We start from the raw sequence: 17,002 nt of genomic DNA, 5'->3' as shown, positions 1-17,002 counted from the left end.
ATAAGTTGTCGATCATAAACTGACGTTGTAGACGGATGGACATGAACCAATTGCTTAATTCCGCCTTTCGCTTCGTGTGGTTAAAAAAAAACAAAATCTCGTGAGACCTGGAGACCACGTGAGACCGTGAGCCCAAAGCCATTCCTTCTCTACCCTTAGGGCGCTCTTTAACATTTGAATGTTGCCCTCAGGGCGGTTGTATTATCTATGTTTGCCGCCTAAGTTTGACCACGTCCTCGGCGTATATACAGCCTCGCGGCTCTGAACTGAAGGCGCCATTAAACCTTAAACAAAAGACAAAGACCACGTCCTCGGTTCCTTCGTCCTTGCATTTTCCGCCATCATCGAACGGTAACTTGAAGCCATCTTTTGAAGGAATGTGTTTCGAGGCGTTTAATTATTTGACAGTTTGAAGTATAATTTTGAACCGACAAACGTCTGTAAGCTACAGCAAAAGCGATACTTCGATTCGCGTTCGAGATATTTGAAGCTCAAAATATTAACGTTTGTTAACGTCGTTTAAAAACATTGAACTGATCTCGACGTGATGTATAATTCCGTGGAGTTTGAGAGACTTTTTCTTTGTGAATGAAAATGTAAACTTGTGTTAGTTTGTGTTCCTTATTTGTTATACAGTATCTCGTTCTGCCGTTTGATTGTTAAATACCAGTCTTAGTGGTCTAATTGAAGTCAGGTTCACTTTGTCAATAAATTATATTTCGTTCAAAATCATGGTAGATTAGCAAACCTATAGCTATACATTTTTGGAAACGTTATAGCATAAGGAAACTAAAAATCAATGTTTACAGTTGGAGAGATACCTGTATGGCGGCCATTTTGGATTTTCAAAATGGCCACTGTAAAATACATATTTTGTTCTATTTCTGCCTCTAATTACCCTAAAAACTTTTTAAAATATACTAAACCTATATTTTCAGGGACAAGGAATCCAATGAAAGTATCAAATTAGTGCTATGGGGAATGTTAAGACACGAATCAAAGGTTTTGAATTGCAAAATACTGTCTTTATATTCGCGATAAGTTGCATAATCAAATACATGTTATCATTTTGTACAGGCAGTTAATAACATCAAAATGTGTCACAATAATTCATATCACCAAACATACACAGGCAGTCAGCAAAATCATATATACACATGCAGTCAGTATAACTTCACATCTACACAGGCAGTCAATGACAAAATATACACAGGCAGTCAATGGCATCAAACATACACGATTACAGAATATGCCATTTAGAGTTCGTCATCACTGTCCTGTGTGTCGTATCCGACAATATAGTCCGCATCGTTTTCACAGTCCGTTCCACACAAGCCAAGGTCGGTCAAATTGATTGGCAAATCGAATTGGTCGAATGGTCGATCGAATCGAATTCGATGAATCGAATCGAATCGATCGAATTGGTCGAATGGTCGAATGGTCGATCGAAGCGATTGGTCGAATTGGTCGAATGGAATTGGTCGATTGGTCGAATTGGTCGAATTGGTCGAATCGAATTGGTCGGAATTGGCAAATGTAAACATTGATTTTCAGATTTTCCATGTAATAACGTTTCCAAAAATGTATAGGTTTGCTAATCTACCATGATTTTGAACGAAAAAACATAGTGAACCTGACTAGAACGAGCTTGCTTGGGAAGTCGGTAGTTTGAACCTCGGCCTGGTAATGCCAAAGATTCAAAATGGTGGCAATGCTCCTGAGCTCACGTGGTACAAGCAGGGAGCCACTGAATCTGATAGGTGGGGATGACGCATAAAATATGTAACTGCGAATAAAGTAAATACCTATTTTGGGGGGAAACCCCCTGATTGCCGTGAACAAACTTTAGTCCATCGCAGGTGATGAGAGTTGTGGACACGTTTCGTCAAACACCTGTCGTGTGTGTAGTTCCTATTTTGGGGGCTCAAACCCCCTTTAGACCTTGATTTATTTTATGCCATGAATAAACTGGTGCATCACAGGGGGGTCGCACTAAACATCGCCCGGAGACACTATTTTAGCAAATGAACACTTTTTAGCAATCAGAACTGCTGTTAATCTCAATTCCGCTGTTTAAATTTTGAAAATCTGTTCAGATACGAGTTTGTAGAGTGGAGAGTAGTTTCCGCATTGAGCGGAAATTAAATAAAGGCACAGTGACAAACTGCCCGGAGAAGTTCGGAGTGTTGTATGAGGGTGAAAGGTGGAGTGAGGCGTGGACGGGGGTTAGGGGGTTGGGAGGATGTAGGTGCCTGCACATAGAGAGTCCCGACATGTTGGTGTTTGTTCCTTGAAATTGAATTATACTTTAGTTGCCCTCAAAAATACGTATTTGCTTTCTTCTCAGAAACTACACACACAATTTCGATGAAACTTGACCACAACCTTCATCACCCGTGATGGACCAAAGTTTGTTCAATGCATTAGAAAAATTGGGGTCTGAGGAAGTATACAGGGTTGGGCTTAATTTGTTGTCCCCCAAAATAGGTATTTTTTTGTTTGTTTGTTAAAAGTCTTATGATTATGTTAGTATGATTCTACATGCTGCGCTGTCTTCTAGAAACCATTGAAATTGGTTTACCTTGAAAAAAATACCTTCAATCAGTGCAGTATACTGTTTATTCTACCAGGTGAGCACCAGGGGTATTGCCCCATAGTTTTATTTTTAGTTTCAGCAAAAAGTGTAGGCTCTGTTCAATGGTTGCATCGAGCAAAAGTTCAGCGTTTTCCCCAGCAAAATAGTGTGGGGAAAGAAATGTCTCTTTTGCTGTATTAATATGTGCTGTTATGCCTCACAGGACAATTGCTCTTGATCACTCTGCTTGAGACAACATGGTGCTTCTGCCAGAAATTGAGTCAATGTTGCGGGCTGTTTTGGTGACCAGCAAAAATGGCATCCCTCTGAAGAAGCTTACGTGGGAATACAGCCAGGTCACAGGTGAAGACTTTCCTCTGCAGAAACTCGGCAGCATGACCGTTGAGGAATACCTTGTCAGTATCCCCCATGTGGTCAAACTCTGCGGTGGCCCCAATAAGGAGGTAAATACGGGACTTGAAAGTGGGATTACTTTGTTACGAGGGTTTTACTTTGTTTAAGGTGGGGATAAATTGGTTGTTGTCTTAAAGGTGGGGGTCAAATAGTTTTCACCATTCACTTGCACTTAAAATTGAGGGTGGGGTGGAGGGAAAAGAAAGGAGAGGTCTCAGAACCAACATTCCTCCCTTACTAATGTCAGAAAATACATGGTGCAAAAAGAGACCACTGACTGAGCCTGTGGTAGTTTTGAACCTGCTCCCCTTTGTTATTTTGCTCCTCCGTGAGCCTAGATCCTTTTAGAAAAAATAGATGCTGTGAGACGGCAGATTGCAGTTCATGTCATTTGGCCTGTGCAAACAATTGCAATCTGTGGCATTCAGTTTGTTCTCTAACAGTTACCAGGGAGATGTATGAGTATTGACAAGTTTCTTTCAAAGTTCCCTTTATTTTTATTCCCAACAACAACAACAACAACAACAACAACATGCATTTTAAGGCAATTTTCCCTGCGAGAGCGGGGGTTAGCCTTGCGGTCCCCATGACAATCTTCTCCATTTTGCCCTATTTTCTGCATCTCTCCTTGTTAACCCCCTTGCCCGCATTTCTTCTTCCACCAAGTCTTTCTCGGTCTTCCCCGTCCTCTACTTCCTTCTACATTCATTTCCATCACTCTTCTCAACCAGTCACTTTCATCCATCCTCAACACATGACCAAACCAACTCAACCTGTTCCTCTTCACAACATCAATCACAGGCTCTATTCCCATCATTTTTCGCAATTCATGATTTGTCTTCCTCTCTCTCAACGATACTCCGCACATCCATCGAACCATTTGCATTTCCACCCTTTCCAACCTTCGTTGCTGCTCTACGTTCATTACCCATGTCTCGCTCCCATCAGTGTGTGAAATTGGGGCATATATTTACGAGGCATTTAGGCTGGTAACTTTTGAGAGTTACCAGCCCGAAGAAAAAGTTACCAGCCCGAAGAACTGAGATGAAAATAAGGACTCAAATTGGTGCATTTTAGGAGTGTTCAGGAATAAACTCCCGAAAAACCTAATAGCAACTATAGGTCTTCTCGAATAATTAAATAAAAAAACACTAGTGAATAATATTTTCACGACACCAAATACGTTTTATTGTCAGAAAAGTGAGGAAATTTTATAAAAAGTTTGTGCATAGATCGATCAACATGTGCAGGACAGTCACAGTTGATAACTTGATGGTGAGTTAAAGTAATACAAAGTTGAGAAAAACTTGAGGTCTAGTAGTCGGTCTATGATCTATCACATTTCTTGTTAGTTTTACATATCTTCCACGGCAGCCTGTAAGTCCTCAATGTCATCCAGAACCACGACTTCGCAGTCAGTGTCAAGGCCGGACTCATAATCCGACTGTTTGTCAGCTGCTGATATTGGCTCCGGCAGACCAGCTCCCTCAGGTTCACCACCTGCAACAGCAGCAGCATCTATCTCTGTGACCTGATCCCGCACCAGCTCTGGCAACAAGCTGGCCCCTGCTCCGCTCCGGGTGAAGTTGGGCCTTCTCCTTCTCTTGGAACAGCTGTTCCAGAAGTTGATTGCTGGCTTAGGCTCAAAGTCGGTGATGTCCGCAGATTCTAGTTGGATGCAGAGAAAATCCGACATTGTTGTTGACTTGAGCCTGTTCCTGAGATCATTCTTCATGATCTTCATTTGCGAGAATCCTCGCTCACATTCGGCCGAGCTGGATGGCAGTGTCAATATCAGGTCAATGACTGCCAGGATGTTGGGGCACACAGGAAAGTGTAGGGCAAAATCTATCCAGACCACCGGGCTGGCAACTCAACAAAGATACCAGCCCGGGACAAAAGCTACCAGCCACGGGCTGTCGGGCTGGCGTTAATTTCGCACACTGGCTCCCAAAAATCATAACACTTCTCACACATGCAGCATACACCTTTCCCTTCAGCTTCAACGACACACCCCTCCTCATCAGCACGCCACTCAGTTCCCGAAACTTCTTCCATGCACATCTCACTCCAGCAACCGTTGCCGAGTCTGATCCACCTTCTCCATTCAGCATGTCTCCGAGGTAGCAAAATGTTTTCACACCTTCCAGCTTCACGCCGTCTCCAAGATCCAACTCAACATTTCCTCCATCTGCAGCTCCCTCTGTGCACACCTTACATTTGAATGTAGTTGCCACACTGGTTAATGACCCTCTAAGACCACTACATTTTTGATGAACCCACTCAACGCACATTGTACATTGAATGGAGTTCACTCCGACTCCCTTCCTGCACACAGCACAAGGCCACTTCCCAGTTCTTTCCACCTCACCACATGCTTTACCACTTGCCATCACCTTCGTCTTTCCGATATTCACCTTCAGACCTTTTGTCTCCATACATTCCTTCCACTTGTTCATCTTTTCCTTCAGTACATCCATACTTTCCGCAATCAACACCAGATCATCTGCATACAACAACTCCCACGGTAAACCCTCCTTTACGTTCTGAGCCAGCACCTCCATCACAGCTGCAAATAGTAGTGGACATAGTACCGACCCCTGATGCAGTCCCACCTTCACCTCAAACTCACCACTGTTCCCGTCCTTCGTCCTTACAGCTGTGCGCGCTCTTTTGTACATTGCCATCACCACTCTGATCAACCATTCCTCCACTTCTAACTTCCTCCTTGCCCATGTCAATACTTTGCGTGGAACCCTATCGAATGCTTTCTCCAGATCAACAAACCCAAGAAACAATTTCTTCCTCTTCTCCATGTACTTCTCCTGCAACTGCCTCACAATGAAAAGCGCATCTGTTGTTCCTCTTCCTTGCATAAATCCAAACTGCATTTCGTCTATCTTCACTTTCTTCCTTATCCTCCTCTCCAACACCCTTTCCAATACCTTCATTCCATGCTCCAATAACTTTATCGCTCGGTACAAGCCACACTCTAGAGGGTCACCTTTCCCCTTGTATAGAGGGACGAGGGTACTCAGTTCCCAATCCACTGGAATGCGGCCTTCTTTCACCGCCAGATTACAGATCTCTGTCATTCTCTTCACACCCCAACTTCCTGCTGCCTTCAACATATCTCCCACAACTCCCGTCGGCCCTCCCACTTTTCTACTCTTCATTGCTTTTATCGCTTCCTCAACTTCCTTCTCAGTTATCTTCTCTGCCGGTCCTAAAACTGGGTTACTCTCCATGTTGCCATCCCATTCATTCTCTGTATTCAACAGAATTTCCATATATCTTTTCCATCTTCCTTTAATTCCATCTGGGTCCACAACGATTTGTCCCACTTCATCCTTCAAGCAACTCACCCCCATCACATCACACATCTCTTTCGCTATCTGCTTTGCAATCCTGAATACTACTCTCTGACCCTCTTCCGAATCCAAGCGTTCTCCGAACATTTTCCTACATGCCTCCTGCGCCTTTGCTACCTCTTTCTTTGCAGCCTTCCTGGCTGCCTTATAACTTTCATGCTCTGCTGTTTCTGTTCCCATACCCTTCACCTTCTGCCACTCCTTGAACTTCTTCCTCTTCTCGTCAATCCTCTTTCCAACTTCATCATCCCACCACCATGTTTCCGAGTGCCTCGGTGGTCCTTTTGTCCATCCACATACCTCACCAACGGCTCCCAACAGACTACCTTTCATTGACATCCAACCACTTTCAAGCTCAACCACATCATCCTCGACCCTACTCAGCCTCTCTTTTAATGCCTCCCTCACTGTCACCTCTTTCAACCTCCACACCTTCATTCTCGGTTGGTACTTCAGCCGCCGAGCTCTCCTCGCACCTTTCACCCTTATGTCGCAGACAACCAAGTGGTGCTGTGAAACAGCTTCCTCCCCCGGGATCAGCTTTGTGTCCCGGAGGTGCCCCCTATCTCGCCTACGCACCATCAGGTGGTCAAAGGTTGTCGTCGACCCACCTGACGTGTATGTAACAAGCTTATTAACCTCTTTCTGAAACTGATTATTACAAATCAACAAATCAGCTCCATCAGCAAACTCCAAAATCCTTTCACCTTCTCCATTTCTCACACCATATCCGTAACCCCCATGAACTCCCTCAAAACCATCCATACTCCTTCCCACATGTCCATTTAGGTCTCCTCCTACCACAACAACTTCCTCATCTTTCACGTTTTCCATCAGCTTCTCTATCGCACACCAGAACTTGTCCTTCTCTTCATCGCTCCAACCAACCTGCGGAGCATATCCCGAGATGACGTTCACCAAGAGCTTTCCAATCATCATTTTCACCATCATCAACCTATCACTCACTCTAGTCACACTCACCACACTGTCTACAAACTCCTCAGAAAACAGGACACCAACACCATTCACGCCCTCCGGGCACCCTTGCCACACAAACTTGTATTTCTGTCCTTCCCTACCCTTCACCATTCTCACACCATTTCCCTTCCATCTCGTCTCTTGCACACAACATATGTCCACTCTTCTTCTGACCAATACTTCCACCACTTCTCCTGATCTCCCTGTCATTGTCCCTACATTCCATGTCCCAAACCTCAGAAACCGATCTCCACTTCGGGCTTTCCCCTGCCCATATGTAGTTGTAATTGTCATGGTTCTCTTTTTGAGGTAATGTTTTTATGTCCCATGGCTGTTGGTAATGTGTTTTTATGTTTTATGTTTTATTTTTATTCCCAACCTCACTAGAAATTCTCATCCGGTTATTTCACAGGCAGGTTGAATCATAAATGTCCCTGTCCCTCGGATGGATGTTAAACGGGCGTCCCACTTGCCAGGATTTATTGGTGGCCATTAAAGATCCCACGGTGTCCTTCACAGAGCATGTGAGCTATCGCCGGCACCAAGGCCAAATTCCTGCCCTAACTAGTCGAACGTCAGGCCTGTGCAGCTGGTTCATGAAGACTCGGGCCAAGCTTCCCCCCAGCTGACTCTACAAAAACGTGGGATAATAGTGGCCTTAAAATAAGAAGTAGAAACATCAGGTGTATCTGACTGGTCATCATCATGTGACAGCGTTCAACCCATCTACGATGCCCTACAAACATATACAACTAATGACGATGTTGGTTTGGAAACTCCTGTTTTCATTCCCTGTGTTTTGTCACAAATGTCATGTATTTTTTCGTTTGTTCATACTGTTGATTGAAATTGCGGTGTCCCGATTTGTTCCGATAAAATTCTGTCATTTTCTTGATCCTGTCTTGTACAAATCCCCGAATGCGCTCAACACAAAGGTATTGTTCCCTATTTTCTGGTGCCCGCCTCCAAACAAACATAACTTGATTGCCACCGGCAGAGTTTGGGGGGGGGGGGGGGGGGGAGTGCAGTGCACGCATGGTACAATGCCGCCACCTTAATTTTTTTCAGTAGTTTACAATTAAGATAAAAACATTCCATATTTAAACGTAACAATAATGAACGAAAACTGTATTTGTGATTTCACATACACTGTAACTACACCAACAAACGGTAATTTTGGAAGTCAGACCTCGCTACCCATTATTAATATTAAGCCCTTGCCCCCCACCCTCCCCCAACCCCCCCGCTCCCCTGGATAGAGAAGTCAAACTACGCCTATGGTGGGAACACAGATTTTCCTCTCTCTCTTATGCTGTCCAAGCTGGCCTTTTGATGTGCTGAATCAGTCGTAGTACTCTGAATTTATCCGGAGCCGAAAGTCAGCTGACGTATACTGAATTCAATCGGTGAATACAGGAAAGGTACTGAAAATATCATCTTTGGATGGGATTCAAAGGGTAGAAAATGTCTCTATTCATGATATCACCAAGTTTCGTACTCTTAAATTGCATAGATCTGGAGCAATAAACATATTGGTACGAGTATGTACATTGGCTCCCATTTCTCTCGTTCTGCATGCTTATTGGGTCGTGGCTCGTTGGGGAGCAACATGGCACTTATTGTTCAGTTGGTCAGGTTCTCTTTATATGCGGCACTGACAAAGAGCATGACGAATAGGAGGGGTGCCTGGTGTGGGGGTATGGGGTAGGGAGACATATACAGGGAGGAACAACACAAAAAAAGTCCAGATAAATTCAAAGGACACCACCCCCATGCCAAATGAATAAATAGCATCCAGGGCATGGCATTGTCGGGGCATAATTAAGAGGTGTACAATACTTGATTGATTAATTGCATAATTAAAATCAATAAATAATAATCGTAAAATAATCGTTTTGTTTTTTTTGTATACAGGATCGAGGCTCGTGAAAGAGCTAACATTTATCACAAAAAAAAAAATCAAACAGACACACAAAACATATAATAAGGGTAGAGGTAGACAAGATGGGGGAGAGAAGGGGAAGCACACAAACACAACATTTGAGAGCAGGGGCATCGGGAGATCTGTGGGAGGGCTTGGGGGGAGGAGGCGTGGGTAGGGGTGGAGGGGTGGGAGAAGTATAAAACACAAGGACACTGCAAGGACTTCCAGGAAAGAAGTTGGTATTTCAAAAAAGTGAATCTGGGGTGAAATTAGCGGGGGTAGAAAAGATCAAGGTTTTGGATGGGGGAAGATAAGAGATGGTGGTGAACAGCTGTTTTAATGACCTGGAGGGAGGAGTGGGATTGAAGAGAGTGAGGGAGTTTGTTCCAGAGGCGGGAGAAAAGAGGAATGAAGGAGTGAAGGTGAGCAGAGAGTCTTGATTTTGGCAGTTCAACCATAAGAGGGTTGCAGGCAGATCTTGTGCGACCTGTAGGAATATTTTGGGGACAGAGCCCAGAGAAAGCTGGGGGGAGCAAGGCCAGAGAGCAGTCGGTAGAAGACAGCCCACCAACCTGCCTGCGGTGAGTAAGTGAAAGGCCCTCGGAGTTAGCTTCATCGCGGGAGATTCCAATGATTCTGAAAGCTTTGGTTTCAACAGCATGAAGCCGAGCTAGGTGTGAGGCAGGAGCACCGGCCCAGAGGGGAGAACAGTATTCCATTGAGCTGCTGTTGAAAGCCTTGTAGGTGGTGAGGAGCTCAGGTGTGCCAAGGAAGGATTTCGCACGACGGAGGATGCCCAGTCGGCGACTGGCTTTGGAGGCCAGATTTGAAATGTGGTTTTCCCAGGAAAGATCATGGCAGATAGTGAGACCCAAAAGCTTGAGTGACAGAACTTCTTGGAGATGATGATTCAGAAAGTGGATTGGAGGGTTGTCCAGTCGGTCTTTTCGGAGAGACATAGTAAGAGTGTGAGATTTGAGAGGATTGAAAGACATGTTCCACTTGTTTGACCAGTCTGTGATTTTGTTCAGGTCTGTGGAGAGTGAGGAGGCTGCAGACTGTCGATCTGAGGGATGAGGAATGGAGCAGCAGAGAGTGGAGTCATCAGCAAAGAGATAGAGAGGATTTTCAAGAGAGTCAGAGAGATCATTGATGAAGACCAGAAAAAGCACAAGGCCCAGAACACTGCCTTGGGGAACTCCAGCCTGAACAGGAAGGGGAGATGAGAGAAACCCATTCAGGGCCACATGTTGACTACGACTAGAGAGGAAGTCCGCAAGCCAAGCGTGAAGATTTCCATGGATACCATAGGAGGAGAGTTTGGTGAGCAGAGCGGGGTGCCAGACCGTATCGAAGGCACGTGATATGTCAAGGGAGACAGCTCTAATTTCCTGTTTGGCATTGAGGACCTCCATCCATTGTTGAGACAGCAGAAGCAGCATGTCCAGAGTAGAGTGACCTGGTCTGAAACCAAATTTATGGTCAGAGATCAAGCCATTGGAGAAGAGGAAAGATTTAATATCCGAAGCAATGATGGATTCCATGACTTTGCTGATAATTGGGAGAAGGCTGATTTGTCTGTAGTTGCAAGGATCTGTTTTTGCACCTTTTTTGTGCAAAGCGGTGATGTTGGCTGATTTCCAAGATGATGGCAGATGACCTTGAGCAAAAGAGAGGGTGAAGAGAACAGAGAGAGGGAGTGAAAGAGCGGCGGAGCAGGATTTTAGGACCCGTGGGCTGATGCCGTCAGGTCCAGTTGCAGAATCAGAGTCGAGGGTTGACAGAAACTTTTCCACCTTGTCAGGAGGAAAGGACACAGAGTACAGGAACAGCTGGGTACGACTGGGTACATTGGGTACTGTAGAGGGATGGTTTTGGGACACAAGATTTAGAGGCAAACACAGAGTTGAGGCATTCAGCTTTTTCACGTGCGGAGTCAGCTGTGTAGCCGTTTGAAGTAACCGAGGAGATGGAGGGGGAACAAACACCAGAAACAGATTTGACCAGATGCCACCAGGATTTGGAAGAGGGAGACAGGTTTGAGAGTTTGGTCTTGAGAGTGGAGAGATATTGTTTCCTGGCTCTCCTGAGGGTGGACACACACTTGTTTCGGGCTTTGTGAAAGGAAATCAGATTTCCTTCCGTTGGATTTGCTTTCCAGGAGGCGAAGGCAAGTTGTTTCTGGGCAACTGCCTCACCACAAGATTCCGTATGCCATGGACGGGAGGAAGGGTATGACAACTTAAGACGAGATGGGATAAATCTGCGCATGAGAGAGAGCAATTTACTTTGGAAGAATTCCCAGGATGAGTTGATGTCAGAGGTGGTGGAGATATGGGAGACCAGTCCAGATGATTGATGGTGTACAATTTATTAATCAATTGGCTAATAGCATACCTCAACCACCAGTGTTTCATCCAAATCTGTAACCTTTTGAAAATTACATATCATTAATCAAAAAAAAAAAGGATTAATCAATAAATGATAAATCGATTAATTGATTAATCAATAAATCAAAAATATCCTTTATAGCCACATCACTTGGTCACTGTTGTGTCCAATATTAGCTTCCTAGCTCAAAAGGTGCCCAGTTGAGAAATGATATATTGATATATTGCCCAGTTGAGAAAGAAAAGAAATAAATGATTAATAATGAAAAGAAATAAATAATAATCATAAAAGAATTAACCAATTGGCTAACAGAATACCTAAACCACCACCAGACCAAACCACCACCACTAAACCACCACCATTCATCCGAATCTTTAACTTTAAAAAATAATTAATTAAGTAATTAATCGATTAATTGATTGATCAATAAATCAAAAATAGTCTTTACTTGGTCACTGTCGTGTCCAAATATCAGCTTCCTAACACAAAAGGTGCCTGAGATATTGCTCATATGAGAAAGGAAATAAAATAAGTACTTAATTAACCGATAATAATTAAATAACATCAATTAATTGATGTTATATTTATCATAATTGATGTTATAACAATGTTATATTTATATTTATAATTAATTGATTAATCAAAAACAAAAAATAGCGTTTTTGCCAAAGCACTTGCTCACTATAATGCCGAAATGTCAGCGTCCTAGCTCAAAGGATGGTTGAGATATCACCCGGGCAAACAAACAAACAACCGGAATGAAAACTGAGTACTCCCTTTCAGCGTGCGTCATCACCGGGCCCCTTCGGTGCCCGGGGATGACATCATGCAGCGCCTAGAGATGGAATAGGAAAGGAGCGGTGTACAAAAATACAGTTTTTGCCAAAGCACGTGCTCACTATTGTGCCGAAATTTCAGCTTCCTTGCTCAAAGGATGGCTGAGATATCGCCTGGACAAACAAACAAACAAACAAACAAACAAGAAAACAAACAAACAAACTAGAAAGAGCAATCAGAGATGGCAGACCCTCGCCAGGACATGTTTTCAGTAGTTTTTAAGGCTTTTGTGTTAAAACAAATATGGCGGCCCGAACCACGTGATCGATGACGTCACCATTTCTTTTTCTCCACCAATTTATCCCTGGAGATGGCATAGGAAAGGAGCGGTGTCCAACAAGTAACAATGGTCTGGTCAATAGCAGAATGGGAAGTAATCAGTGAGTGTTGAAGAGATTGTGGATGTGCATGGGTGAGTGCATGAGGTAGTGATGAGTAGCGCATTTCAAAGACTCAACTGAGATGTACGAGACGGTGGACACAGGGAGACACCTATTGCATAATAGATTCCCACTGGTGATACATTTGGATAGCATCCCTGACCACAGGCTTGCTGTCTTTGTTTCTATTCCCTTTCAGCTTCTTTGTCATGCGGCTGATTCTGAGGAAATGTCTCACATCCAGAAGCTTGTAGCTCAACAAAAAAGCCCAAAGCACAAAAAGCCAAGGTTTCACAAATACTGTCAAGGTGAGCAAACCTTTATTATTTGAAACCGATATTGGTTTAATTTTTCTTGCTACTTCCTGACATTTGTGCAGAATCTGAGACGTTAACAGTGCAGATGAGAAACTTATTTCCTTTTTTTTGGCTTGTTTTATTTTATCAACTTCACTTGCATGATATGGAGTGGGTTCAAAAAGGAGGGAAATTATTACATTTGCAAGTTTGTTGGTTGTACTCGCTAATTAACTTGAAGGCCAAGTTTCATGGATATCACGTGGTCATTTTGAAGAGCGCTGCTCTTTCAGTATTTTTAAAGTTGTGCCTTTCTGGTGTATTTGTCTCCTCATGTTAATCTTCGGTGCAATGCATTTGGGTGTTTGAAGGAAGTTTTTATTTTTGCTGCACAGAAAACGGTCGACACTCGAACTTTGTGCAGAATAAACCAAAAGCCAAACATATGCCAGTCCAGGTTAAAGGTAGCAATGTGAAGAGGATCCAGTGGAAACGGGAAGCTCCTGAGTCGTTTGTCCCACCCACCTGCAAATTGAGAAAGAATACAAGGTATGATGTTATAAAAGTGACTGTTGCATTTTTACGCTTTATATCAGTTCCATCAATGGATTTATTTTAGCCAGATTTCATATTGTATGAAAGAAAGACTGGTTCTTTGTGTGGTGGTTTTTCTTTCCTGGCCGTGTTTATCACCAGGCCAAGGGCTATTGTTCCACAGTGTGATGAGAATACCAGAGTCCAGACTCAGGGATTAGACTTGCGGTGCCGCCACAGCGGAAATGATTTTGAATTTGCCCTGCTACCAGCACACAATTGTCGAATCTTTGTGAAAGAGACTGTAGCATCTGAAACATCCACCAGCCAAAGCTGGCAGACGGAACCCCGGCTTAAGGTGCAAAGCGACAGATGGACTGACTTACCCATTGGTGAAACACCATGCCTACTAAACACCAAGGATCATAGCTTGAGGTCTGATCAGGAATCAAACTGAGATGACTGTTCAAAGGCAAGCATGAGAACCTTTTGGTATTATATGACCCTCCGTCCGGTTCAAGAAGCGAAGGTTGTTCTAAAGTTTGGCTAGGAGGGTCAGAAATCTCGTAGGCAAATTCTTTCAAAAGCCATGCGGGAACATCAGTTGCATGACTGGCCTTGGATGCATTCAACCTGCGAAGCCGATTGTAGACCTCTTGACGCTCAATAGTAGGGGGAGGACCAGCTGACAAGTATGCAGGAAGGGCGGACAGATCAAGGGACGGGAATTCAGTGCAGATTTGAGCAAAATAACAATTTGTGTCAATTTTGATTGGTAATTTTTTTGAGTGCAGTAAGAAGGGAGATAGTTTGCTCATCCCAGTCAAATATCTTGTCTGCTGATGCCACTTTCCTGGTTCAGTCTCTTTCAGATGCTTGATTTTGCGAGCATAATATTCCATTTTAGCTTTCTTTATTTCTCTCTGTACCTCATTTCTCAGCTTTCTCAAGACGCAGACGTCATCCTTTTGAAAACTTAGCATCACGGTTGGCAATAAGTCTGCGAAGGTGATTGCTTATCCACGACTTATCATTCAATCGGCGCTTGATTGTTGCAGACTCAAAATGATGCCTGTACTGGTCAGTAATTATCTGTTTGAACCACTGGGCTTGGGTGCTGTTGGGCTTTATCACTGTTATCTGTGTTTATGCCCCAACTCTGCGTGCCATTGCTGAAGACAAATTTTACTTCTACGTTACACTTGATGAACTTCTCGAGCACGTCCCTCTGGTGACTTCAATGCACGGGTTGGAACAGACATGGACTCATGGCCAATATGCCTAGGTCATCAGGGTGTTGGCAAAATCAAGGAGAATGGGCAACGGGTGTTGGAGCTGTGTGCCCAAAAGGAGCTCTGCGCCACCAACACTTTCTTTCAAGGCAAACATCAGCATAAAGTGTCCTGGCGTCACCCAACATTGGGCCATTTGCACCAAATTGACATCATCACCAGGAAACGAGACCTGTCCAGCACTCTTCATACAGGTTCCTACCACAGGGCAGATTGTGATACTGATCACTCCCTTGTCACCAGCAAAGTGAAAATGCAGCCCCAGGAGATTGACACTTCCAAGCAAGGAGGCCTGCCAGGTATCAACATTCCCAGCATAATAAATGATGACAAGTGCGAGCAGTTTTTGGACACACTCCAACAGTCCCTACCTACTGAAGGCCTAACTGGCAATGTCGATGAAGCCTGGAAGTCCCTAAGATTAGTCATCTACGAGAGTGCAGTAATCACATTTGGCAAAGGAAGAGCTAGCAGGAAAGACTGGTACACAACCTTTTCAGGAGAAATGGAGCCAACCATCGAAGCAAAGAACAACAGAAACCTTCATGCCATGTATGACGAAATAAAAAGAGCACTTGGTCCGACCATCACCAAAGTTGCTTCTCTGAAAACAGCAGATGGTGAGATACTTACTGACAGGAGTAAGCAGATGGCTCGTTGGGTGGAACATTCCCTTGAACTGTACTCCCATGAAATGGCTATTTCTCAGCCTGTGCTTGACGCTGTTCCTCAATTATCTGTCATGGATGAGTTGGATGCGGAACCATCATTAGCTGAGCTTGTGAATGCAATCGATTGATTGGCAAGTAGGAAAGCACCTGGCAAGGATGCAATTCCAGCAGAACTGCTTAAGTACGGAAAGCTCCACCTGCTGCCTTGCCTACATGAATTCCTCCTCCTCTGTGGAGGGAAGGATCTGTTCCACAAGACATGCGTGATGCAAACGTCATCACGTTGTAAAAGAAGAAAGGTGATCTGGGAGACTCGTGAGGCCGAGTATATGCTGAGGCACAATGTGGTTTTCGAGCAGGCAGATCGACCGTGGACATGATCTTCTCCCTTCGTCAGCTTCAAGAGAAATGTAGGGAACAGAACACACCATTCTTCCTCACTTTCATGGATCTCACAAAAGCTTTTGCCACTGTTAGCAGAACGGATTGGCTGTCCACCCAAGCTTCTCAGTCGCATCCACTCTTTCCATGACACCATGCACTGCACTACAGTTTGGTGGTTCCACTTCAGAAAGTTTTGAGATCAAAAGCGAAGTGAAGCAGGACTGCGTCCTGGCTCCAACTCTGTTTGATATTTTCTTCTCGGTACTTCTGAGGTACTCTACTCCTTCCCTGCAGATATGGAAGGAATCTACCTTCACACCAGGACCTATGGCATGCTGTATAATCTGTCAAGATTAAGGGCAAAGGCAAAATTGTGGCATGTCCTGATCAGAGAACTTCTCTATGCAGACGATGCTGAACTTGTCACCCACACAGAAGACCAGCTCCAGAAGCTAATTGATCGTCTCTCTCATGCATGCGTGATATTCTCTCTCACCATTAGTGTTAAGAAAATCGTGGTGATGGAACAAGGTGTCATAACGCAGCCCCGATTACAATAAACAATATTGTGCTGGAAGTAGTCAGCAATTTCAGTTATATTGGGTCTATCATGACGAACAACCTGTCTCTCGATGATGAACTGAACGTACACATCAGGAAGGCAGCCACCACCTTTGGTCATCTCACAAGGCGGGCATGGAAGAACAGGAAGCTGCCCTCAGAACCAAGATGCTGGTCTACAAGGCGTGTATTATTAGCACCCTGCTTTATTTTATGGCTGTGAAACATGGACAACTTATAGCTGCCAAGAACGGAGATGCAAAAATTTTCATCTTCGCTGTCTATGATGCATCCTTGGCATCACGTGGAAGGACCGATACACAAATTCAGAAGTCCTTTCCCAGGCAAATCTTCCAGGTGTCCTTGCACTTATAAAGCAAAGATGACTTCAATG

General features: G+C 44.1%; 1 protein-coding gene across 1 annotated transcript in view; it reads left to right on the top strand.

Annotated features, from left to right (window-relative positions):
* Positions 1–266: 266 nt before the first annotated feature.
* LOC137430619 (uncharacterized) overlaps positions 267–17,002 on the top strand; it is a 41,380-nt gene continuing 24,644 nt past the window's right edge. Inside the window, exons 1-4 of the mRNA XM_068121424.2 lie at positions 267–351; positions 2,799–3,039; positions 13,070–13,178; positions 13,562–13,715. Of these exons, the coding sequence (XP_067977525.1) occupies positions 2,833–3,039; positions 13,070–13,178; positions 13,562–13,715 (470 nt within the window). The 5' untranslated portion in view covers positions 267–351; positions 2,799–2,832. The remainder of the gene's footprint in view (positions 352–2,798; positions 3,040–13,069; positions 13,179–13,561; positions 13,716–17,002) is intronic.

This window comes from Myxine glutinosa, chromosome 7 (assembly GCF_964187855.1).
Source record: "Myxine glutinosa chromosome 7, kmMyxGlut1.1, whole genome shotgun sequence".
Lineage (NCBI taxonomy): Eukaryota > Metazoa > Chordata > Myxini > Myxiniformes > Myxinidae > Myxine > Myxine glutinosa.
Note: the sequence above shows the minus strand (reverse complement) of the source record. Positions and strands in the feature narration are given on the sequence as shown.